At 37.0% G+C, this 26,350-nt stretch overlaps 1 protein-coding gene across 1 annotated transcript; it reads right to left on the bottom strand.

The window, feature by feature from the left end:
- On the bottom strand, nucleotides 1-24,971 carry LOC140168316 (NEDD8-conjugating enzyme Ubc12). Its single transcript, XM_072191678.1, has 6 exons — nucleotides 24,707-24,971; nucleotides 8,944-9,038; nucleotides 8,481-8,519; nucleotides 6,169-6,272; nucleotides 4,475-4,538; nucleotides 1-3,287 (listed from the first exon to the last, which is right to left on the bottom strand). The coding sequence occupies exons 1-6, from the start codon at nucleotides 24,813-24,815 to the stop codon at nucleotides 3,144-3,146; spliced, it is 555 nt and encodes a 184-aa protein (XP_072047779.1). The 5' UTR covers nucleotides 24,816-24,971; the 3' UTR covers nucleotides 1-3,143.
- Between the last annotated feature and the right edge of the window lie 1,379 nt (nucleotides 24,972-26,350).

Below are 26,350 nucleotides of genomic sequence, written 5' to 3'. Positions count from 1 at the left end.
CATGTAACAATGTGTACTTGATGGCAAAGCTACATCATGCCAACTCAAGAACTGGCTTCATAATAATGCTGTTGCCAAAGACTTGGGCCTATTGCACGATAATGTTAATTCTCATTCATTGTTCTCTACACACTAGATTACCATGGGTTTTCTTGCTCTTTTTACACAAAATTTAAACACACTATGAAGGAATCATGTTCTGATATTCTGTCAATTAAAATAGCTAAAGTTTGTCCAGTATAAGATGCAACATGACCTGCACCAAACTATGGATATTACACAAATGGGACAAAGGTCATATTCCCAATCAACTTATGGTAGAACATACTTTAGTTGTTGGAGTTAATGGATGGGGTTATGTGCACCTTATACTAAACACACTATAACCACCGTCATTTGGTGTGAGCAGATTACCCTTTGAGTTGCTGTTTTTAATTGCAGAGGTTTTGAACATTTTTACCTCAAGGTTTATCAGGACAAAATATTTGTGTCGGCAAAACTGCATATGAATAGGCCTTGTACATTATGTTATGCATTTGAAAGTAAAGGCTAAACAAGATTCTCGTATATAAGTTACCATTCCTCCAAAGAGATTGATTAGACTGAAAAGTCTGTACTCCACCAAGTTTACGTGTTGCTCATATGGAGGACAAAATAGTGTACCACTGATTATTTTGCAATGCGCCTGGTAAACTATTTTGGTCTCTATATGCGTGGCGATCCAAATATGGCCGATTGACCGCACTGGTCTATTTGGAATCCACACTCTTCAATCCTAATCTCTCTGCATTTCTCACAGACATGAGGTGACATCAGTAACAGATTATGTAGGTCCAACCTGTACCTATCGTACTCTCTTCTCCCTGACATATCGACTGCTCAGTGCCAGAAGTGGGTAAGTGCAATAGCTGCCGTGTGAACATTTGGCAATTTACACACAATATATTGTACTTGTCTACACATGGCAGCTATCGCATTTACCCACTTTTGGCACTGAGCAGTCGATATACAACCTGTTTTTCCTCTCAGACAACCCATGTACCTTGCATTGAAAAAAGAATTGCACCCATTTCACTGGCTGTGCAGTTCTTGATTTTGAGTACACAGTTCCACCTGTATTCCACAGGAGTTGTGACACACGGCTCCCTCTCATCCCTCCTAACTCTTTGGTTATTTTCAATCATAGAATTAGATCCAAGAAGGCAGATGGCTATTCCATTTTGGAGAACACACCCCCCTTGAGAACATTTTTGGAATTCCAATTCCAACCAAATTCAACAGCTACAATTATTCCAAATCCAATCACTTTCATCCATACAACTGAGATGCCGACATTAATATCCAGAAAATAGGGAGGATTCAAACAAAAAAATAGGGAGGTTTACATAATTACACACAACTTCAATGGCACATAACTTGTCAGAAATAGGGAGGTTACCAAATTTTAGTGTCAAAATGGACAAAAATGTTTCCAAAAATAGGGAGCTTCAATCTAAAATAGGGTGGTTGGCATCTCTGCATATAAGTGGAAAAGGTATGGAAGATTTTGGAATTCCAGACAAAACTGTCTAATTTCAGGCCAAAAATTGTACAAAATTCAACTAGATTTTATCAATTCAATTTTCAAAAGGAATTTGACATAAAACAAGCAAAATTTCAGCTGGATTGAAGATGGTGCAACTGAACTTGCGATGGTAGTGAAATCTTCATCAGGGTGTCTGGATCTTAAATGGAATAGCCTACTGCCATGTTTGTTCATTGCTAATGGAGACCAATTTAGTATACCTCTACAATTATTCCTTTCAGAGAAGATTAGACGTTGTTTACCTTATTAGCGTGTAGACAGCGTAAACACATAAGTGGGGTTCTGATTAAGCAATACAATCTTCCCACAATCACGACAATAGACTGGTTATCAGACTGGCCGAAAAATATGGGGCAAAGCTGCATGTGGTATGCAGGACATGCACATCAATCAAAGCCAGAGAGGTCTAAACTTCTATGGAAGCTTGTATGGTTTATTTCACCACACACCAGCCACTAGTTAAAAACTCTCATTTCCTGTGGAAATTGAGTGTCAGCAAAGGTGTTAGCATGGAGCTTGATACCAATTAATAGTACCAGACTGAGACCACAATTTTTACATCCTGTGTTTCAGGTAGTGGCTTTAACAGTGTGCTTGCTTTGAAAATGTGTGTGTGATGCATACGCTACCAGATTCCCATTGGGACTGCCTGCACACATGCTCTGTCCTAAAGGTAATTGGCTGGTACTGTGCAGTACCAGTGCAGTACCACTGCTGCTGGGTTCTGTGGAGTAGCAGCATAGGTATTCTGTTTGTACTAGCCCGGTACATAGTGTACATGTGCAGGTGGCCCCAATAGGAATCTTGTAGTGTATATTTGTGCCAATAACACATGCAAAGCCCTACATGTGGCCATCCACCTCAAATGGGCTGTAATGTCAGCAAAGCTTTTATTGAGATATTGAGCCTCTCAAAAACAAAGGATTTTTGCTACCTTGCAAGTAAGGCAGTAAGCAAAAGGGATAAAGGCTTATGATGTACCAATGTTTAAAGCTTATTTTGAGGAAAAGTTGCCTGTCCAATATCTCGAAAAGTAAAAATGTCGACATTATAGAGCCCATTTGTGGTGGACGGACACATACATACATAATAAACCCTTGTAGTGGTGATTATACTTTCTACAAGGCCAAATAACTTTTAATTTCAGCCATTGTCTTAAGAAATTCTTGAGGTATACTATTTTGGTCTCCATATTAGACAACCAATGGGCCATTCCAGTTGAAATCCATACACCCCCTATGGAAGACACAACATTAATCTTCCACACAGGGAGTGTGAATTCCAAATGGGGTAACATAAACAGGTGACTGCATTTGAACTCTACACCCCCTGTGTGGAAGATTAAGGTCAGGTCTTTCACAGAGGGTGTATGGATTTCAACTGGAATAGCCCACCATGGCAGGTATATTTCCTCAAGCATGGTGGCAATACCAAATCCACCTCCTCCAATCTAATTCTATGATTTCAATACGTAAAGCAGCACTGTAACCCACAAAGATTTCATCAATGTACATCATAATAATACGGTAATAAAAAGTTGAACCTAAGAGGGACGCCATCATACTTTGAGACAACGCTCAAAGAATGTGTTGCCTACATAACCGCCTCGCATCGACCGCATCACATTCTGTTCAAACAACCGCCTGTTGTTCTGAAGCACCTCGGCTGCTTCTTTGTTCAGTGGATCCTCTGGGTTCGGTTCCTGCGGAAGAAAAATGACAAAGGGTTAATGTTTACCTGGACTAGTATAAGTATACAAATTCTCACAGATTATGTAATAATGTTGCACGTAAGTTCCAAAAATGTAATACCATTTTCCACCCTGATGCGGCAGTGACATCAGTGCACATTTCATTGGGCGCAGCCTCAAATGGTAAGCGTTCGCTCAAAGTGCTGGTGAACACATGCACACGCTTAAAGACGTCGCATGGATACGCGAGCAAAAAAGCTGCTTCAATGCGATGACGTCACTGTCAAATCAGCATGAAAATTGATATAGCAGCATGTAGACTGATATTTTACTTTTGTAATTTTGACATTTTGAAATGGAAACTTTTGAGCAAATGTCACAAGTTATGTTTAAAATGGGGAAAATGTGTTGGATGTGCACAACATAAATTGTGAAAATCTGATGACATATTGTGTTATTCCAAGTTTGTATTCATGGAATGAAAAAAGAGATGGCCACCTTGAATTGGATATTTAAATTTTGTAGATGATACTAAACAGGAAAATTATATAATGCCTGTGAAGATCATGCCTAGGCCATGCTCATGTGAGTGTTTATCTCACTTTTAGCTAAAAATTGAGAACAACTGAAATAACAATCACTGATCGCTTAGTTTGACATATCACCATTCAGCAAATTTACCAGCCTTTTCCAGCCATAACTGCGATTGGTCAATCCTGATTTTCAAATCAGGTTTGAATTACAATAAAGCTGTACAAATTACTATAATTACCAGCTAGGCTGGCCAATCCAAGACAGGTTGCCTGAGCAGTGTCCCAGACAGAACAAAGGTGACAAAGAACCCATAAACTACCTGGAACCAAGATTACAATCCTCTAATGCAGCCTTAGCCCGGTTGCCAAACATAATTTTCCCACATAAGCTCGTTTTGATGCCCATAGTTTTGTTTTTGATGGATATATTCTCCAGACCACCAATTTCAAAAATAAGTTTACTGGACCTCTGTTCATACAGAGGTCAAAATTCAAAACTGCTCAAATGCTGACAGAGGTCCAGTAAACATATTTTTAAAATAATTGGTGGTCTTGAGAAGCTAAATCTATCAAAAACAAAACCATGGACACAAAAACAATGTGAAACCCACTGGCAGCCAGACTATCTCTCTTAATTTGAACAACTTCAACAGTTTCATTACTTACCAGAAATAGATACTGTAACCCATAGACTATTGAGTTAATTGTAAGCACTGGTTTCCAGTCTTCTCTGTAACATAACAATCAGAAGAAAATAAACATTTATGATTACTAAAGTTAATTTTTTATTACTTCCGTGGTCCGGGTACGCACTGGTGAATTGCGATCGCGTAGAAGTGACAAGGTCGCCTACTAAACGCCGCGCCGACGACCAATGGGTCAACCGGCTTATTGTCAAGGCCATTGATCAGCCAATCAGCGTGATTACACAGCCGTGACGTTAGTCACGGCTGTGTCTTTTTTCTTACAGGATCTTCTTCTTTCTTCTTTCTTTCTTCTGTCGACCTTTACATTTGCTCTAGCACTGACATGCGTACACCGATTTTGACCTAACTTGGTCACAACTATCATTGACCATGCCCCTACATGTCACATGAAACTCGTGGGGTCAAAGGTCACGTAGGTCAAAAACGTGATTTCAACTCAAAATGCTACTTCTCCCACAAATTTCGCAGGACAGTAACGCCACTTGCACACATGCATTGCTGTTACCCAGTGTTTATAAATCATACACAGATTTGAGGTCAAAGGTCATTAATGGGTCACTTCCGGTAAAAAAACAAATTCCTCGAAAATTTTTACTAGCTAAGAAAAACATAGGAGAGTGACGGTATGTGCACACATGAATTATGTTGACCTAATGTATCTGTGGTATTTTTTATTTGGGGTCAAAGGTCATTAAGGGGTCACTTCGGTATAAAATAAAATACATTCAAAATGCTACTTCTCCCACAAATTACATAGGACGGTGACGCAACTTGCACACATGCATTGTTATTCCCCAGTGTCTATGAATCATACACAGATTTGAGGTCAAAGGTCATTAAGGGATCACTTCCTGTATAAAACCAAATTCCTTCAAAAAATTTTAGTAGCGTAGAAAAACATAGGAGTATGACGGTATGTGCACACATGAATTACATTTACCTAATGTATATGAGGTATTTTTTTGATTGGGGTCAAAGGTCATTAAGGGGTCACTTCCGGTCCAAGATGAAAAACATTCAAAATGTCCCTTCTGTCACAAATAACATGGCAGAGTGATACTATGTGCACACATGCATTGACATTTAAGCCAATGCCTATGGGGTTTTCATAGATTTTGGGGCCAATGGTCATTAAGGGTCACAACACGGCTGTGTTCGTGGTCTTAGACCACAGCTAAGTCTAGTTTATTTCTTCTGTGTGTACGCTCGTCTACGCTTGGCGCACAGCTCGGACCACGGAAGTAATAAAGAATTAACTTTAACAATTCTTCATGGTCGTGTTCTACAATGTATACACAATAATACACATACACAAACAACTTCAAATGAATCATTATTACCATATTGTCTGTAATAAACACCCCAGGGCGTGCACATTTTTCGAAAAAGGAACCATTTCTTATAGCCCACCCCTGGTGAGTTGATATTCTTTGTTTGCCACGCACCTGTTCAAGCCTAATAGTATGTCTGAATGTGAGGGCACAATGGGCCATTCACGAAGGACATACTACTGGCTTGTACAAGTACGCGGCAAACAAAGAACATCAACTCAGCAGCCAGGATGTCTCGAACCTACCAACTTGTGACTTTACACTCATTTCATGTTAGCAGATCACATATATGAAATGACTGAGTTATAAGATGTGAACTAACCTGAGTATATTGAGGCACACATTGCCTTCAAGGTCGATGTTAGGATGATATACCATAGTTTCACACTTCACCTTGGGTGCATCATGTGGATAACCTGGACCAACCTGGAAAAAAGACAGAGTAATATTATTAAGAGTACCGGTAAGTTGATTTGGACATAGCCAAAAACCTTGACCGTGATACAAAATAATTTGATAGGTGTGTGGAGGAGTGTACATATGTAGCCAAAATCCTTGACCCAGACACAAAATACAGTGGAAACTCGTTAATACGAGATCGCTTAATGCGAGAAACCGCTTACGACGAACAGTCACACATGGTCCCGATTTTCCCCTATTATTTACTGTACAAAAGAAACTGTTTAATACGAGGTAAATAATACGAAATCCGCATAATACGAGCACTTACTGTGAGTCGAAGCTTTTGTTTTCTATTGTTTTTACAACGGATGAAACGAGCTAATTTCTCAAGGTGGATTTTTGATGTAAATCATGTCAGGAGTTGACAAAATATTCGCTCGAAAAGTGACGTAAACTCAAAGCACGACTTCGAATGCAACTGCACTTTTGTACGTAGAAATCAGTGCAAGGAGAACCAGGTTAGGGCAAAAGGATCTCCGAGTATACTCGCGCCACAGTCTTTCCGAGATTAGATAAAAAATAATTAAAGATTTCAAAAGAAGCAAATTAGCTAAATACTAAATTTAATATCATTAATCAGTTTTTTATCAGTATTACAGCAAATAATTAATCGATTTTTATTCGTAAAATAATGAAGATATAAACTTGCCGTCAAATCCCAAAAAAATCCCATACAGTACTTAGCGGGGTGGGGCTATTCTTAATGAGCTCATGTCAAAACCTTAGCAACCATCATAACAACGAGGATTCCCTTTCCTATTTTTAGCTTTTATAAAATCGTGTCATGACGAACTTTGCCATATAAGGTCAATATTGCTGACGTCAATATCGACTAGCCAATCACAAACTCGAAGTCCGCCCTGGATCGCAAAGTGGGAAACCCTTCATGTTGTTTACACACATGGTAAAAGTGGGGGAAATCCCGACACTGCCGTATAATTGTTTATTATTTTGTTAACGATAATCAGCTTGAGAAATCATCTAAATTTCATCAGAAAACGCTACATGAGAAAAATGCCTCATACCGAAAATCAAAAAGGAATATTAGCCTATAATAACGATCGAGGGAATTTGGAACTGTGACATTGCTCGGCAGCTGTTACAAATCTAGTATGAAGTTTCGCTTGTACAGTCTCACATCTTTGGCACATGACTTTTAAAACGAACTCCGCTTAATACGAGCTAAACATGCCGGCCCCGGCGATCTCGTATTAACGAGTTTCCCCTGTACTTTGAAAGGCATGCAAAGGAGTCTACAAGTATCATCAGATCCAACCAAACACTTGACCGCGACAGGGGCCTATACAACCAAGAGTGTATGTACGATCAAAAATTTGAGGTATGTCTGTAATTTTGTGTTGAGATCAAGGGTTACTATAATTGGTTATATAGGGTTGTACCGTCTTAATATCAAGATATTGCTAATTATGGGTCTCTTCAAGGGGAGAATCAGTGAATTGATTCTAGTAATGATTCTCCTAAACTTGGTTCGCAAAAATCAGAATTGATTTTCCCAAGAATCATGGCCATTACAGGTAACGATCAGGTAAAATCTCACTTGATTGTCCCCTCAAGTTTGAGTCATTTAAGGTGCAACACAATTGAATACAGCGTCATTAATGCTCTGCATGCTGGCCATAGACTTCAACATACATAAAAAGTCCCAATTTTGAGATATTATCTCAAAATATCAAGAGTTACGTCAAGAACCACTGAACCAATACTTGGCTTGTTTGTACTCATTTTAATGTATTTTTCATGCTGATTCTAACTATGTTCATGCAAATTTACAATTCTGAAATTTTTGAATTAAAAAAATTAAAAAAAACAATATTTTGATACTTGTCGTCTGCAGTCGACACCTACATGGAGAGAAATAATAATGCTGCACTCAAAGTACTGTAAATTAACATAACAGCTGGCTCAATTAAAAGCCATCTGATAAAAATCATGTACATACAGGCACAATATACCAAAATTTCTTTAAATAAGTATTATCCAAACAGTTTAAATTGACTTTCAGCACCAAAATAGATATTCTGACTTAAAATTTTAAAAGTATTTATCAAGTACAAAGCAGAATGTAATCCTTACATCCTGAATAAAATGAATAAATAAATTCTTAATAACATTTTCAGGTATATAGATATGAATGCAAATAAATACACTTACTTTGAAACTAAATACAAATCTTCCATTTTTATAGAACCCCTGTGAATGGGAGAGAAAAAAAGGTTATAAGACGAAATTGTTACAAATGCTGAAAAACAAACATCTTTTAAGTTGAATGTACATTGTACGGTACATTATATTTAAAACCATCAAAACCATATTACATGTAGCAATAATCAAACAAGCAACTTTATTGGTGCAAAGTAGAGGCAATGGCCCAATCTAAAAATGTATTCTTCCATAGTTGATCTATGATACACAGAGACACATGTTACAAAATTTTCAGTTATAATTTGAGGAATATACAGTAATACTTCAGTGTGTAAGTCTATGGCATAAAAATGCTACTCAACTCCAAAATTGTGTAGCATTTTGCTATGCGATACCAGCTATTTCCAATGCTGATTCTAGTACAATCATGATCGGAGTCTAGGTTACAAAAACTGTATCCGTATCGACCTACCTCATCAGGTGTGATTATAAGTTTGAAGTTAAGTAAGTCATCTGGATCTGGAAACTCTATTTGACATGTCTTGGGAAGATTCAATTCATTAATATCTGTACACAAAAGAGAGAAAAATAAGAAACTTATCATCACTACAAAATCATGGTGTTTATCTTCATTTGTACAAAGTATGTCCTAGCTAGTTCTCCACAGTACCTGGGTTCCTTACCTGGAATACAGGGTACAGCTGGTTGTGCTACATGTCATGTACAGCATGTACATGTATCTAGCCATAAATTATTAAGTGTACAATGTATCAGCCAAGGAGTGTAGGGAGTGTTTTACACACCCAAATTTGTAAATTACACACCCAGTTTTTGCCCACATGGCCTCTATACTTTGTACACAAATCTTAAATTTACACACCCAGTTTTTTGAATTTACACGTGTACCCAAACCTTCAAATCCTGCCTACATGTAAGACCCTGGTATCAGCAGTATTATCAAAATTAAAAGTCAAGGACCTTTGACCTTTTTGACCCTATGTGTAAAGGATTCTTTTTTCAAAATTTTCTTGGAAATGTATTACTGCTCATATCCATCCGTAAGTACCAGACTGAATTGATACTGAATTTCCTGTAACCAGCCCACGTTTTAAATTTATGCTCCCTTTTGAATTCATATGTGTTTTTTTCGTACTCAGAACACAATTTCATTATCTGCATGAATTTGCTTCACATACTACACCCGCTGGATCATGCTTCCCTCCTTTATATTGGGTAAATTCATGTACTATATTGAAAATATGTGACGGGAAACTCAGACATGCAAATGGTCTTATGAAAAATAAATTATAATTTTTTTTTTAATCCACACAAATGTGTGGCCATACATACATAACACCCATCGAATGTGTGTCATCAGCCCTCATATCGGCCCTCAGACACACACACACACAGGCATAGAGTTGTGCAGTAGCATGTTTTGTTGACTTTTTTTTTAAATGTTTACATCAATGACAGAAGTACTCCCATAATTGACAACTCAAATACAAATGATATTAGTTGGCAATCTTAATGTTATGCAATCAAGTTTTAACACACATCAGTCTTACGATGAGCAGAAAGTCACTGAGTCATGCCATTCAAGTACCAATATTGATTACTTCAAGTGGCCTTCTGGAGTGACCAGATATAACCCTGTGTGATTTCCATGTTATTTTGCAATAACAAAACCATGTTTTCCTTGATTTTGGTATGAAATTGAGCAAATAGAATGCATTGTCATGTCAATTTGGACTTATTAAGGGCAAATAAAACTGACATGAGGTAAGTTTTATCTGTTTGGAATCTGTATTGACTATTCTGAGGGAATTACTGCAATGTAAACAAACCAACTCATGGCCCATATGCACGGCCTGAAAAAATGTTTTTTTCCCGGCAAGCTAGTTACACTTTCCCGCGAAGTTACACTTTCCCACCCACCCTTACGGTAACTTCGGTAAAGGTAAGACCCACCCACCCATTATAAAATGCGCATGTTAATATGAAAACTACATGTACAATGTCATGCCAACATATTGGATGGATGGATTGAACAAGAACAAGAACAAACGGCAAACAACAATAGAAAATACAAGTTTGAGATTGAGAATATTAAAACTTACGAGAACTAAGTTTATAATATTTGTAAAATGAGTTAAAAGAAAGAAAGATCAATAGACAACCGTCGGAACTCTGCATTCATTTAGGCGCAGTGCCGACGATGCCGCGTGATTTGTTTATCAACAATTCAACATGTCAATTAACGTGTCAAAAGTTTTGACTCAAAACTCATTCGGTCAGTCGGTGTGTATATTTTACGCACATGTTATCTGCGTTGGGGTTTCCTATCTAAATAGCAGGGCGAATGTTTATGTCTTTGGGACATCCCTATGACGTAGTCGGGGATTCCCTATGCAATTTTAGACATCGTATTATCTGATTTAGTTATTTTCGATGACGTACTAGATATTTTACTACCATCATTGTTCTTTCTTTTAGAAATATGTTGTCAATTTTCGTATTATTTACGATAAAATTAAGTAAATATTAAAAGTTTTTCTATTCAAATCTGAAATTAGAAATGATGACAGATAGTGCTGTTGACGTTATAAATAATATCGTAAGTGAAGTTATTTGTGTAAGAAAAAAATCACATGGTACATTGATGAATGATGGAAGATATTAAAAGAAAAAAAATTAACACAATTATTTATTATTGTCACGTGAGCTACCGCTATATTGTGTTGTCTGTAGCACACGTTGTTGTAGGCCTACATGTACAGTACTTGTTTTCACGTAGGGTTTTTGAAGATGGGCGATGGTGGACGTGCGCGGGGATAACCTTGTGAGTGATGGGACGGATTCAGGGAGCGACTGTCGGGCATAACTGGGCGTTTAGTTCTACCTCATTTTTTTCTCTTTTTTTTTTTTTAAATTTTTTTTCCCATAGCTCTTGTTTTCCATGAGATGTACGAATTTCCCGGCAAGGAGCTTCCTATATTGCCCACTTTTTCCGGCTGTGCCCATGGACATTGTGTACTGCTTTTCAGTACCCTGTTTTCCATGGGTGACTGTAGGAACCCATGGATTCGATCCATGTAGGCCATACATGGAATGTTGATGTAGGGATCTTGGTGATCCGATGGTATCACATGAAACCATCGTGCATTTGAAGTTGTTTCTTGCTTTGGCCCAGGGCTTTGGTCCAATGGCAATGAAGAACCAGAGACCCCTCAAAAAAGACCGGAGTTAGCAAGCCATGAGTGTTGCTCTGGCCCGACCAGTGTGCTTGTGTCTAGATACATTGTGCTTGGATGTTTGCTTTGGTCCAATGGCAATGAAGAACCACAGACCCCCTTAAGGGTTGTTTTACAATCAGGGTACACAGATTGTCTCACTGGGGGTGAAAAATGAAGTGTCTAGTTTTTCCTCAATTTATTTGTTTTTGTGTTGTAGATGGGTCAAATAGGAAATCTGTAAAAATGTTAGGCGTCAAGCGTTCAGAGTTTCAAGTTATGACAGAAACATGTTTTTGATACACATGTTTCTGTATACCCCATTTTTCGGAGAGGACACATTTTGACGGAAACCTGACCAGGGGTAGCGCTAGAACAAAGTGCTCCAGAGTCCCCAGGGACCCCCGAACTTGCAGAAAATCTGAAAGTAGGGGGTCCGTAGAGAGTTTAGCGAGTCCGAGTTGCACGAATGCAGCATAAATAGTATGTCTGCGGTAGCACTAGATTGAAAAGCTGGGGGTCTGCAGGGACCCCTGAACTCGCAGAAAATTTTAAAATAGGGGGTCCGAACGGTATTTTGGTGAGTCCGGTACCCCAAAAAGCAGCCTAGCGCTACCCTTGAACCTGACGTCCAACTTTCAAACATGTGATACATGGAAACTAAGTGTAAGTGGACTAAGTGTTTATTATGAGTTTGTAGGATATATATTTGTGTTTTTCAAGAAAATATAATTTTAGTCTTGGGTCAATTTTAACTATGGATTACGAGCTTGTATTCGGAGAGGACATTTTTTGACGGAATTTTCAACATAAATATGAAGAAATGGTATAATTAATGAAACAGTCGCAATCTTACGTGGTTCTCAATTTTGAACAATCATGTTTCAAACATTACTTCTGAACTGTCAAAATATGTTTTTATGGTATTGCTGGCAGTGATATATCATTTGCAAAGTTCACAAAGGTCAAATGAGACGGCTATTTTGTCCCAAAATCATACAGAAATGTATATTTTCATCATTTGCTAAGCATTTCAAACAGTTTCTTTGTGGCTGTAGGTGGAACTAATAGGGGCCAATAATTTGGCATGGCAACTTTTAATCACAAGTTAATCTAATATTTGAAACAGGGCACAATATGGTGCTCAGCCCAAATGTACCCTGATTGTAAAACAACCCTTAAACAAGACTGGGGATAGCAAGCAATTGCTCTGGCCCGGCCAGCATGCTTATGTCTATAGATGTGTGCTTGGATGATTGTGTAATTGCATCAGGTGGGATGCTTGCATGTTGCACAAGTTGCAATCGCTTTGTGCCGTGAGATTCTGAGAATAGTGACTGTTAGATTTTTAAATGTGACAAAGCTAATAAAATGCACCAATTATTACAAAAATATTTGTTAATGATATGGTACCTTTGGCACACAATTAGTTTTGTCACAACAATATTAATAACAGTTAAATATTTCAGAATTACAGGCACAAAGCAACTGCATTTTCATGTGATGTATGTTCGGATGATTGCGCACGCCATAATTGCATCCAGGCTTAAAAATCTCTGGCAGTGTTGGTGAATCCATTTGGATTCATTGCAAGAGAATTTTGTGAGAATCCTTGATTTGCCTTCCCCTCCCGCTGAACAACGATTGAAAAAAAGCCCTCTATCTCCATCGGTCCGATTTAGAATTTAGTCAGGATGGCCGGGTTGGCAAACAAAAGATCGGCACACAACTGATTGAATTCCTAGCCCTGAAACTGAATGAATGTTTTTTGTTTTTTTGTAAATGTTGATAACAGTATCAGCATCTTACTAAATTTAGCGAAATGTTGTATGAGGCCCCGTCAGTTTGGATCCAAATGTTGCCAAATTCATACGGGATATCGAGGAATAAACGGGAAATGGACTGATCTTTATTTGGTTGAAAATGGTTAAGAATTGGCCTCAAAATCAGTAAAAAAGTGAGTTTTTCAGTCAAATATATAGCGGCTGTTTGTTTATGGGTTATGCCAACCAACGCGTCCACAGGTCTAGCAGAAAGCGTGCTGTCGTTAGCCCGTCGGCGTACACGGTGCACGCCACTGGAGTTGTCTCGCACGCACAGAACTGCGCAAAGCCAACTAAACTTGCTTACGGGTAAATCCATACGAAATCAACAAATTTTTGGCACTTTCGTTGCCCTTACGTCATGGATTTTTTTTCTTTTTGGATATGTTGTTCGGGTACCCAGGTTATGCAGAAATCCCGAATATTAGCACTTTTGCTCCGTTTCCATGGCAAGCGGTGGCCCACGAAAATTGGGGTTTTCTACCAAATTCTGACCTGGGAACAATGTTGGCTTTTCTGTAACTTGTTTCTCATAGATAAAGGGTCCAATTTCCATTTCCAACTGCTTTAAATGGTCAAATGAAAGTTTTTCTCAAAGTTTGTGAGAAAAAAAATGATTCCGACAATTCGTCGCGAAGTACTGGCTCGTTAATTGCGGACTTTTCAGAAAACTGCAAAATGAGATGGGGTTTTTGAGGCCTAATATAATCTTATCTGAGGGTTGTTGATGTTTGGTTATGGTCAGGTATGATTATTTAGCAAGTCCTAAAACCATTAAGTAACATTTGAAAAAAAATTGCATCCGTTGCCATGGTAGCGAATTCGATAAACATTGAAAATGACAAAATGGTCCATAATGTAGGGCTACATATTCCTGTGCTACCTTGTTGTATTTCAAAGAAATAAAATTTAATGTAATCCTTGGAACACCAATTTTACACTAACACCAGATTTTTGTTCGGCCCGGACAGATAAGTTGCCGAAAAAAATTAGCGAAAACGGCAATTAATTCATTAAAAATCAGAAAATTGCCCATATTTGCTGAATATTAGTAATTCAAGTTGAGATCAAAGTAAATTGGATCAGTTTTTTTAATATGTTTTAATTAGTTTTTGCAATTTGTAAGTCATATTCATGTAAAAAAACACTTCCATAGCTATGAGGAGACCATTTACCTTTCAACCAACCCCATGAAAACCTGAACTTAACGTCCGACACACAAAGAATAGTGGATATTGAGATATTGTTCCATTTCAAAAAGAGTGTAATTTCAAAAGTAGATGAGATAAGACAATCATTTACATTATTTGAGATGGTTGTTTGGTGGTTACTACAGTAATAAAGAAACATAGTGATACATTATTTCCATTGTTGTAATTGACCCCCTAAAATGGCTGAAATACACATTCACTACATCAGACGGCATTTTCGGTACATAAAATAGAATAATGAGGTAGTCTTGCCAATAACAATAGTTGAGATATAATTCTTATTTTACCAATTTCAAGTATTTGTAAGATGGTTATTTGAAAACAAAAGAAACAAAATTCATACAATATTCCTATTTTCATTATCTGACCCCCCGAAAATGGCCGAAAATACATTAATTTTGCATCCTCAAAATGGCAATTTGCCGTAATAATTTTGTTTTTTGAATTATCTTTGTTGATATTGATGAGATATAATTGTTCCTCTTTATACAAATTTTAAGTATTTGTAAGATGGTTATTTAAAACCAAAAGAAACAAAATTCATACAATGTTCCCATTTTCATATTCTGAACCCCTGAAAATGGCCGAAAATAAATGGAAATTTGGTATTTTGAACTATCTTTGCCAATATCGATCTATTTTATATTGATGAGATATGGCCGAAAATACACATAAAAACAAAGTAAACCTCAAAATGGCAATTTGCTGTAAACTATCTTTGCCGTTAACTATTGATGAGATATAATTTGCATGTTTAATTCGGCCATTTTCGGGGGGGGGGGGGATTTGGGGTCAGATTATGAAAATGGGAACATTGTATGAACTTTATTTCTTTTGTTTTAAAATAACCATCTTACAAATACTTAAAATTGATATAAATGATGCATGATTGTATCTCATAGTTATCGGCAAAGATAAAAATACCAATTTTGATGGCAAGTGCCATTTTGAGGTACTTTGTTAAATGTGTATTTTCGGCCATTTTAGGGGGGTCAGAATATGAAAATGGGAATATTGTATGAATTTTGTTTCTTTTGTTTTCAAATAAGCATCTTACAAATACTTGAAATTGGTATAAATGAGAAATATATCTCAACTATTGTTATTGGCAAGACTACCTCATTATTCTATTTTATGTACATGTACCGAAAATGCCGTCTGATGTAGTGAATGTGTATTTCAGCCATTTTAGGGGGGGTCAATTACAAAAATGGAAATAATGTATCACTATGTTTCTTTATTACTGTAGTAACCACCAAACAACCATAGATCTCAAATAATGTAAATGATTGTCTTACATGATGTCTATCTCATCTACTTTTGAAATTACACTCTTTTGAAATGGAACAATATCTCAATATCCACTATTCTTTGTGTGTCGGACGTTAAGTTCAGGTTTTCATGGGGTTGGTTGAAAGGTAAATGGTCTCCTCATAGCTATGAAAGTGTTATTTTACATGAATATGACTTACAAATTACAAAAACTAATTAAAACATATTAAAAAAACTGGTCCAATTTACTTTGATCTCGACTTGAATTACCAATATTCAGCAAAATGGGCAATTTTCTGATTTTTATTGAATTAATTGCCGTTTTCGCTAATTTTTTTCGGCAACTTAACTGTCCGGGCCGAACAAAAATCTGGTGTTAATGTAAAATTGGTGTCCCAAGGATTACATTAAATTTTATTTCTTTAAAATACAACAAGGTAGCACAGGAATATGTAGGCCTACATTATGGACCATTTTGTCATTTTCAATGTTTATCGACCCGTTACCATGGCAACGGGATGCACTTTTTTTTTCAAATGTTACTTAATGGTTTTAGGACTTGCTAAATAATCATACCTGACCATAACCAAACATCAACAACCCTCAGATAAGATTATATTAGGCCTCAAAAACCCCATCTCATTTTGCAGTTTTCTGAAAAGTCCGTAATTAACGAGCCTGTACTTCGCGACAAATTGTCGGAATCATTTTTTTTCTCACAAACTTTGAGAAAAACTCTCATTTGTCCATTTAAAGCAGTTGGAAATGGAAATTGGACCCTTTATCTATGAGAAACAAGTTACAGAAAACCCAACATTGTTCCCAGGTCAGAATTTGGTGGAAAACCTCCAATTTTCGGTGGGCTACCGTTGCCATGGAAACGGAGCAAAAGTGCTAATATTTGGGATTTGTGCATAACTTGGGTACCCGAACAACATATCCAAAAAGGAAAAAAATTCATGACGTAAGGGCAACGAGATTTGTTGAATTGGTATGGAGTTACCCTTACGCGAGTTACGGGGTTATTGTTTACGGGATGGGATAAACAGGATTGCTTAAGGGATCCAAAATGAGCGTTTATTGCGTTTCGACAGTATTTTTTTTGGACATGAGAGCACCTCAGACCTATCAATTGCATTCTGAATACTGAAGCATGTCTTTCTGATATCAAATAATTTTCATTTTTTAAAATCACAATATAATACAAATTTTATGACAAATTATAAAAATTTGATATTTTTCAAATTTTTGATATATAACAGTCCTCGAAGTAAATTATACAAATCTAATGATATATTCTTAAAGTGTATGTAGCAGGGAGGAAAAGCCGACGGTCAATTGAAAATTTTGACCTTTCATATATGGATTTTTTTCCCAAAAAGACCTAATTTTTTTTGGTGTTTTGGGAAAAAAAATCCATATCTTCATCCCACCTACATACACTTTAAGTATAAATCATCAGATTTATAAAGTTTGCTTCAAGTACTGTTCAATATCAAAAATATCAATTTTTAATGATTTGCCATAAAATGTGTAATTTGCGAATTTCAAAAAATCAAAATTATTTGATATCAGAATGACATTCTTCATATTCAGAATGCAATTCGATATGTCTGATGTGCTCTAATGTCCCAAAATAAATACTGTCCAAACGTTCATACCCCAGCCCTTAAGGCCACTAACAGTCAATTTTGAGTGTCCCGTCACATAATTTTTGAAAACAAGTGAGGTAACGTTTTCATTATTCATTATTTTTCTGCCTTTCATTATAAATATGACCAACACACATGTGTAAAATGTGTTGTTATTTACCGCTCACTCACTTGAAGATGGATGTTTAGCCCAAATAAGATTCAAAAGTATATTAAAAAGAGTCTGCAAGGTTGACAGCAAAATGTATACGTTTTGATTTTGATTTTTCCACAAAAAATAAATGGATATTCATAATTTTTTTTGCAAATATAACCAATTTTTATCGGTATTTTTTGGAAAATCACAATAATGAATTCAAGTGAGGGTCAGAAAATGAAGTGAGGGCGGGTGACGGGAAACTCAAAATCGACTTTCACGGGCCTAATATCCTCTCTCATCATGAAGCACTGAAGCCTAATCGCACCAGCGATTCTGCCCGGTTTAGTAATCGCTCCCGTTTGCTTAACTAGCGGAAGCTCAGACAACAGATGTTTGCTTTAGTTTATCATTATGTTTTACATAATAATAATTAATTGTTCATGCATGACTGTCTGTAGGTAACCCAGGCAAATCTTAGTTAACACATTTGCTAGTCAGCTAAATTCGCCGACAATGTCAATGCATATTTACATAGAAATTTAAAACAAGTGCCCGAAGAAAGAAACCTACATAAATATGTTTTCTATACTTCACTTGACCTGTGCTGTACGGTGCAAAAACTGATTGAGGCGCCAATGGCTCCTAACTTTATAAATTTGGGCGCCCACATTTTGCTCCCAGGTAAAAGATCTGAGGCGCCAAATGAACAGCCATGTGTGTTGAATGTTCATAGCTGCTGTACTCAATCTACATATTTCCATTGAATGCTACATACTTCATACACAGCATGTACAGTGTAGGCCTGTATGTTTTCCAGGAAGTCCCCATCGATACATCATGATAAATGCATATTCATAGCATACATTCGTACTCTTGAATGCTACGTTACAAATGTACATACATGTTTTGCATTTGCTAGCGATTAAAAGCTTCAAGAGTTGGGCGCCATTGGCGCCAGGGATTGAATATTTAGTCGCATCAGAAAAGATCTAGTCGCCAATGCGCCTAAAATGGTCGCACCGTACAGCACTGCACTTGACCCAAATATATGATTTTTTATGGTGATAAGTCACCCGCACATGGAATTTTAGAGGGATTTGGATAGCATTTCCATTAAAAAAAGCTGCTATCATAATGAGACTAAGATCTAGAAACACCAACGAAATGCCGTTTTGGGGAATTTTGCTAGCTGAAACTTTTGATGAAAGTCAATCTTTGACAAGATGTAACTTTGCTACGGAAAGTGCTATGAAAAAATGGTTTTCAGTTTTGGCTTTGTTTACTCAAGGGCTTTAATTTGATATATAAAATGATGCAGTTTGATGGCAAATTTAAATTCACCTAGCATACCTACTGTCTGTCGTTACGCTGCATTATATCCAGGCTGGACACATCACACTACCGTGTGATGTGTCCAGTTCGTCGCCGAACTTACATATAAGATGGAGAGCTTAGCATAACGGCCTGCCTATTTACGCTTCCTGAAAACACTCTTGCACATAACATACAAAACCACAAATTCACTAACTTCAACTTGCACTACCGACACCATGAAAAATATTTTAATTATTACCGATCCTTCAGAATACTTGCAAATATTGGCAGTTTCATAAAATCCTGCTGCTGAAAATCGTAAATTCCACAATCTTCTGTCAGATCCAGGTCAGTAATGATTCACAGGTGGGCGAATCTACCAGCGTGACAAGACCAGAGATAATAAAAAGGATGAGAGGCCACGCCGTACAAATAGCTAGCCTGATTGGCAAGCGTCGTCGCTGGCCAGATCTTCTACGGTCGTGTATGATGAGTAGAGACCATAGAGCCCTATATACCGGGCCTATATAGGGCTCTGTGGAAGAAACGGTTCCTAATTTTGAAGCCATGGATAATATATTCATTTATACGAGAACCATATTTTTGTACCAATCACAGAACAGAATTTCACTTACTCACAGCTGCCAATCATTCTTGTGAAACGTAAGCTCCGCCTAGTATCAAGGTCTTCTTCTGCGCATTGGTTGTGCGCATTAACTAGCCTCCAGCACAAATCCTGTGCACACGATCAGGTTGGATGGGCGGTTTACGCCTGGTTTACACAAGGAACTGCGATGCATCCTAAACTGGATCGTTTCCGTGTATTCGCATTGCATGGTGGGTAGGCGGCTGAAAATTTGGGAAGCTCCACGTTCACAACAGTTTAAAATCAACACAGGTAAATCCATATAAAAATTAACATGGACACAAAATTGACATAGCTTATGTAATTCAAATAATAAAATAATAAAATGTAATATTATCATGATAGATGCACGTTTTATTAAAACTTGAAAAGATTATTAAGTCCAATAATTTGTTTGTGTTAGCTTGCACGAGTCACAAAATGGCGACCCATCACGCATTTTCTGCATGTGCCGACATTAGTAACTCATAGTGACTGTCCTCCAGTCAGTATGCAGGCACACGCAATTACGTTGCTTTTCTAACCCAGACCATTGACCCGGAAGTACTCACGCTGTTACGAAGCAGAGTTTGACCCTGAAAAGTTGGCCCAGGAAAACTTCCGTTTTTTAATGTTTAGAATCATAAATCGATGGAAATTTGCTCATTATATGCCAGGATAGGGATGATATTATCTATCCATATGCATAGATTCATGCAAAATATATTGCATTGTTGGAAATACAAGCAATGTTTTTTGGTAAAAAATTTAGTATGGTTTTGGATATTTTCTCACGAAATTTAACGCAAATATCTGATTTTCAGAATGCCGGTCCTTGATATCACTTGACAAAATACATAATTTGTAATCTTTTGCATTGAAAAATTCAACTCCGATATCATGAAGATATTTTACCTGGTCAAACGGATAGATATAATTTGTACTTTTCATTTTGAGACCGGACTGTCAGACCGCCGATCATCGCGTTTGTTTTGATCAGAAATCATGACCTTGACTGGGCTAAATCACGCGCAGTGATTGGCTGGTTATAATCACGTGGCACGTAAAATAATAAAAATCCCTTTAAAAAGGGATAAATAAAATAAATAATTTTTTAAATGTGTGACAATACTAAGAGCTGGGGGGGCTGGGCTAAGAAGGGGCAATTTTTGAAAGGTCAAAAGGGGTAGCCTATGGTGGGGGAGGGCAAGAGGGCTTGGTCAAATTTTTTTTATCCCCCCTTCCCCGTCAGCCAAAAAAACAACAGAAAATCCATTACTTTGGGCCAAAATTACCATGAGGGTCAATATTTTTCCCAGAAAAATATTAATCCCAGAAAAATATTTTTCCCAGAAAATATACTTTTCCCAGAACAAAATATTTTCTCAGAAAAATATTTATTCCAAAAAATATTTATCACAGAAAAACACTTTGCTCGAAAAGTATTTATCCAGGAAAAATATTTTTCCAGATAAATTTTGAAAGGTCAAAAGGTGTGGGAGGGCAAGAGGGCTGGGTTAATTTTTTTTTTTCCTCCCCCATCAGCAAAAAAAACACAAACAAAAACAGAAAATCCATTATATACTTTGGGCCAAAATTAACATGAGGCAACAAAAAAAGAAACCCTGTTCTACGGTCGTTTTGGGGTTTTTTTCGGTTTTTTAATGACCCAAAAAATGACTAAAATCTGTAAATAAATTGCAATTTGAGAAAATACAAAAAAAAAAATTCCTGAAATTTCGGTCGGCATTCATTTGTACAGGAATTTTTTCGTAGAACAGGGTTTTCTTTTTTCGTCGCCCGAGGGCCAATATTTTTCCCAGAAAAAATGTTACTCCCAGAAAAAATTGGTTTTCTTACAAAAAAAGTTTTCCCAGAACAAAATATTTTTCCCAGAAAAAATATTTATCCCCCAAAAAATATTTATCCTGGAAAAACATTTTGCTCCGAAAAGTATTTATCCAGGAAAAATATTTTCCAGAAAAAAAAAAAACATTTTAAGTTATTTTTCTGTGAGAATATATATATTTTTTTTGTAGGAATAATATTTTTTGTGGGATTCAGTAATTATATTCGTATACTACTAGTCAATACGGATGAATGAATCATACAACAAAAATTATACACATGAAAATTCCAAGTTTGTTATATTTTTCTTTTTTTATTAAATAGAAAAAAAGGGCATCAGGCCTAAAAAATTGTTTGATTGGTGTAACATAAAAAATAGGGCAAGGCCTACGTTTAGGGGAGGTTGGGCTACGCCAATCAAACAATTTTAGGCCTAATTATTATTATAAATAATAATGATTAATAATTATTAGCTGCAAATAACACCGTCTTTTTCTGGCTTTTTTTGTTGCACATTTCTGCCTTGTCAAAGGAGGACACATAAACCGAGGGGTATACACGGTAATCCCTGATGCTGCAACACCGCAGGATTTCATCAGCAACTTGTTCTGTAAATTATAGTTCCCCTCATCTCTGTTCAGATGAAGCAGATCATGTTCGGAACAGTCTGGCTTTCAAAGTGTTTCACTTGCAAACGTGAAGTAATAATTTGTGCCCATGCAGGCCTGCACAAACATTCTGCATTTGAATGTCAAGTAATGTTATGGATGCATTAATTGTCCAAGTCAGAACAGTAGAACTGCATGTCTGTGGATGACATTGTTAATGAGAAGCTTTAAGAGTATCAGGGTACTTGTATATTGTCTTAATTGTGGAACACAACTCTGTAAATTCTGCGACAGTTCGGAGAAACAAATTCGAATTTAATGCGTTTGATCCGACATGAAGAAATAATATCTGGCTAAATTCCTATTCCTATTTCGACATCATATTCAATAGCCATCTGCTTGAACCATTTCTCCTTGCTTGTACATGTAGAATGGAGTGACATGTACGACCAGTCAACTGCCTCTTTGTAAATATCAAACATGTCCATAATCTAAGTATTTGGTGAGCGAGTCCCCAACGATAACAACTTGCAGAGCCCCCTAATCTGGCGAGCACCTGTAATAAAAAATGAAGATATCAGGTATTAATACTAGAGCCCCATAAAAACAAAAAACAAAATCGGATTCATCATTATTAGAAGACTTTTTCGGCGAGGATTTTACAAAAATTTCCAATTTTGCAGCAATTTTTTGCAAATTTTTTTATTTGACCCCCCCCAAAAAAAATCACTTTACCCCCCCTCAGAAAAAAAAATCCCTTGCTGCCACTGTTTATAATGATAGTTGGCAGTACAGTAGGCCTACACATTAAGTTGGGTGCATATATATTATTGTGAGTTAAAGATATGCAATGTCCAACAAAATCGTATCGACGTCTACGTCTCTACAGGTTTCAAACTTAAAAAACACTTGGGACCACCGATTTTTGAGGTCCGAGACCGAGACCGACATTTATACATCAGAGACCGATACCGCAATCAATATAATATTCATGAATTGTAAGAGAGATCTAGCTAGCATGTCTAGTTACGTTTGTTGTCATTGGTGTTGCAATGTTGGAGACGATGAATGCATTTATCCATCCATTATAGGCTATAGTTCTTCATGATTTCAGTATAAACACTTCTTCATGATAGTTTGAGATTCGGATTCCATAAAATAAAAGTTGATGAATTCAAAATTTTAACCAGTTTCCTGACCTGAGCTGTAATTACTGTCCAGACCAGAGCTGAATTAAATTTATAAAACACGTCATATAATCTGGGAATACCATGTTAAATCGTACGCAAGTGCCGATTGAATTGTATAAAATGGCCCGGAAAAATGGTAATTTTCGTCGGCGGATTTTTATTATTGGAACTTGTCGGTCCCCAATGATTTTGGTATCAAACAAAAGCTTCATCTCTCAACTACAACAAAAACACACCGAAATTAACGTCAATTTATTGACCCGGTCAAACGGATAGTTACAAACTACTCATGTCACATAATTCTTCAAACCCACCCGAAACTTCCAACCAATATTTCATCACTTTACGATCACCGAAACTCATCAAATTTGGACTTAAAATACTCGTAAGAATCTGGACATTTCAACTTACCTCGCCATTTTGTCGCAGCTCTGCATACCAACCCGGAAATAGCCTCGAAAGATATTTGACATAGGGCAGACCTTTCCTATGACGTATTTCACAGGGTTGACATCCTACGATCGCGGTTTAGAAAATGCGAGGTCAGCGCTGTGAGCACGATTGCTGCACACTGACTGTCCTCAAACTAGCGCCAGTGTGTCTCAGGCCTGATAACGACCCCAGGTAATTTTATGCAGAAAGTTTTCTTGCGAACAGCTGCAGGTGACAATTAAACAATGAACACGGCTTGTTTATGTACATGCGTGGGGAGGCTTGTACGTCAGCTGACGTGTTTTGGACATGTTCCGGCGTAAAAAGTGTCGTTTTTCTTCATGAAAAATACCAGCGATGACCAGTTTTTTGTGGGCTATTTGATTTACAGGTATGTCGGTTCGTCATAGGGTAGAAATGATAGCTGTACAATTTGTATAACATACAGTTTAACATAGGCCTAAACATTTATGGGCACAAATCGACCTTCCGTATTATGCACAAGTATGTGGAAGTGGCAGGCATAACGCTGCATATTAATGATTCATCATGCACACTGATCATGCTGATAAATTATGTCAACAACACCATCCTTTCGACGCATTCAATCACATGTTCATCATGACTATAAAATTATTGTACTGCATGCATGTACATGTATTGAATAAAAAGAGAATCAAGCTTCCTTGTCGATTATCAGAAATACAAATTACAATGTTGTTCTTGTAAATCAAATGTTCATCATGCTCAGAATAGTAAAGGATTAAATAAATGATATAAAACTACAAGCTGCTTAATTATTTTAATTCTAGAAATAGTTATCAATGTCATGAACGTACACATCAAACAAAAAGAAACAGCCAGTCACGATGTCAACAAAAACTTTACCTTTCGTAATACGAAGTTGTGCTGCCGAAGCTCGTTTTTGAGAACCCACCGATTTTCCGGCCCCTTCCCCATCCTTCTTCTGCTGCTTTAATGAAAATAATTTAATCATTGTGCATAACAAATGTCTATAAATTAAGTGGATCAATCAAATGTCAAGATTTTTCTTTCTAATACTGTTAAAATCTCTTAAAATGTGTGACCAAAAAGCACAGATTCCGCATACGAAACAACATTCCCGGTGGCTTTGACCTCGTCGTCCCACAATACAGTTCTTTGACCTTTGTAGGCTTCTTTCCAGCCGTAATGCTATTTTTATCCATGATTTCATACACAGCGGGATTCCCGTCCCATGTGTCCTACTTGTATCAGGAACCCGGGGTCAAGAACAGGAATTGATTGATCCGATGCGTTGATTGCTTGATGAATCGATTGATAATGTAGATTGATTGATTGATTGATTGATTGATTGATTGATTGATTGATTGATTGATTGATTGATTGATTGATTGGTTGATTAATCGATCGATCGATTGATTAATTGATTGACCGATCGATATATCGATTTATTTCTTGATTGGGTGGTTGGTTGATTAATTGATTCATATGTTGCTCGATTTATGAGCTGATTAATTAATTAATTAATTAATTAATTAATTAATTAATTAATTAATTAATTAATTAATTAATTAATTAATTAATTAATTGATTGATTGACTCCGCCATCGATCATTGTAGTTGATTGGACTTCTAAAGTATAAGTTGCCGGCGAACAAGTGGTAACCCCTGTGCATTTTTTCCACCGCTCGTAGTTCTGAATGACCTCTCATCCCGGAATTCCTTTTGCCCCAAAACACCGTGTTGGACCCCCGGGGGGGGGGGGCACTTCAATTTGAAATGGATATAGGTGTAGGGCTGGCGCTTTCGCACTAAGGGGCATTCGGTGAGAACAACATGTAAAAAATATGGGGTCATTGGGTGAGAGCATGATTTTTGGCATTCGGTGAGAGCAAAATGTAAAAAATATGGGGTCATTGGGTGAGAACATGACCTTTTTTTTAAATGGAATCTTTGGGTGAGAACCAAAACAGCGCCACAAAAACCTCGAAAATCGACTTTCTAGTTCTAAATGGCTTCAAATTTCTTTATTTTTTCAAAATAAGTAACAAAATCAGTGATAAATGAAAGTTGCTGTTCAAATTGAACTTGTAAGGGTCTTTGGGTGACAGATCAAATGGAAAAATAGGGGTCTTCGGGTGACAGAGCGCGGAGCGAGCATGTGTTCGTAAAAAAAAATATGGGGTCTTTGGGTGACAGCGATGCTGAAAAAGGGGCTCTTAACAGCCCTACATACGCGTCACCTTCAAAGCTGGAGTGCCCCCCCCGGGGTTGGACCATAGGGTAAAATTGCACACTTTTGCACAAAATTGCTAAAATATATATAGCCCATCAAATGAAACTGAATAAAACTGAATGACCTTTTTTTGTTTTAGGCCTAGGGCCTACTCAACTTAGGCCTACTGTCACCAAACAACCCCTTTTTTTAGATTTGTAAACAAATTGCCAATCTCTCACCGAATGACCCCGTTTTTTTTCTCAGTGTTAAATTGTCAATATTTCATTTTGATTGTCAAAAACAAAATAACA

The sequence above is a fragment of the Amphiura filiformis genome, chromosome 13 (genome assembly GCF_039555335.1).
Source record: "Amphiura filiformis chromosome 13, Afil_fr2py, whole genome shotgun sequence".
In the NCBI taxonomy this organism is placed as follows: Eukaryota; Metazoa; Echinodermata; class Ophiuroidea; order Amphilepidida; family Amphiuridae; genus Amphiura; species Amphiura filiformis.
This window is presented reverse-complemented; position numbering and strand designations above follow the sequence as displayed.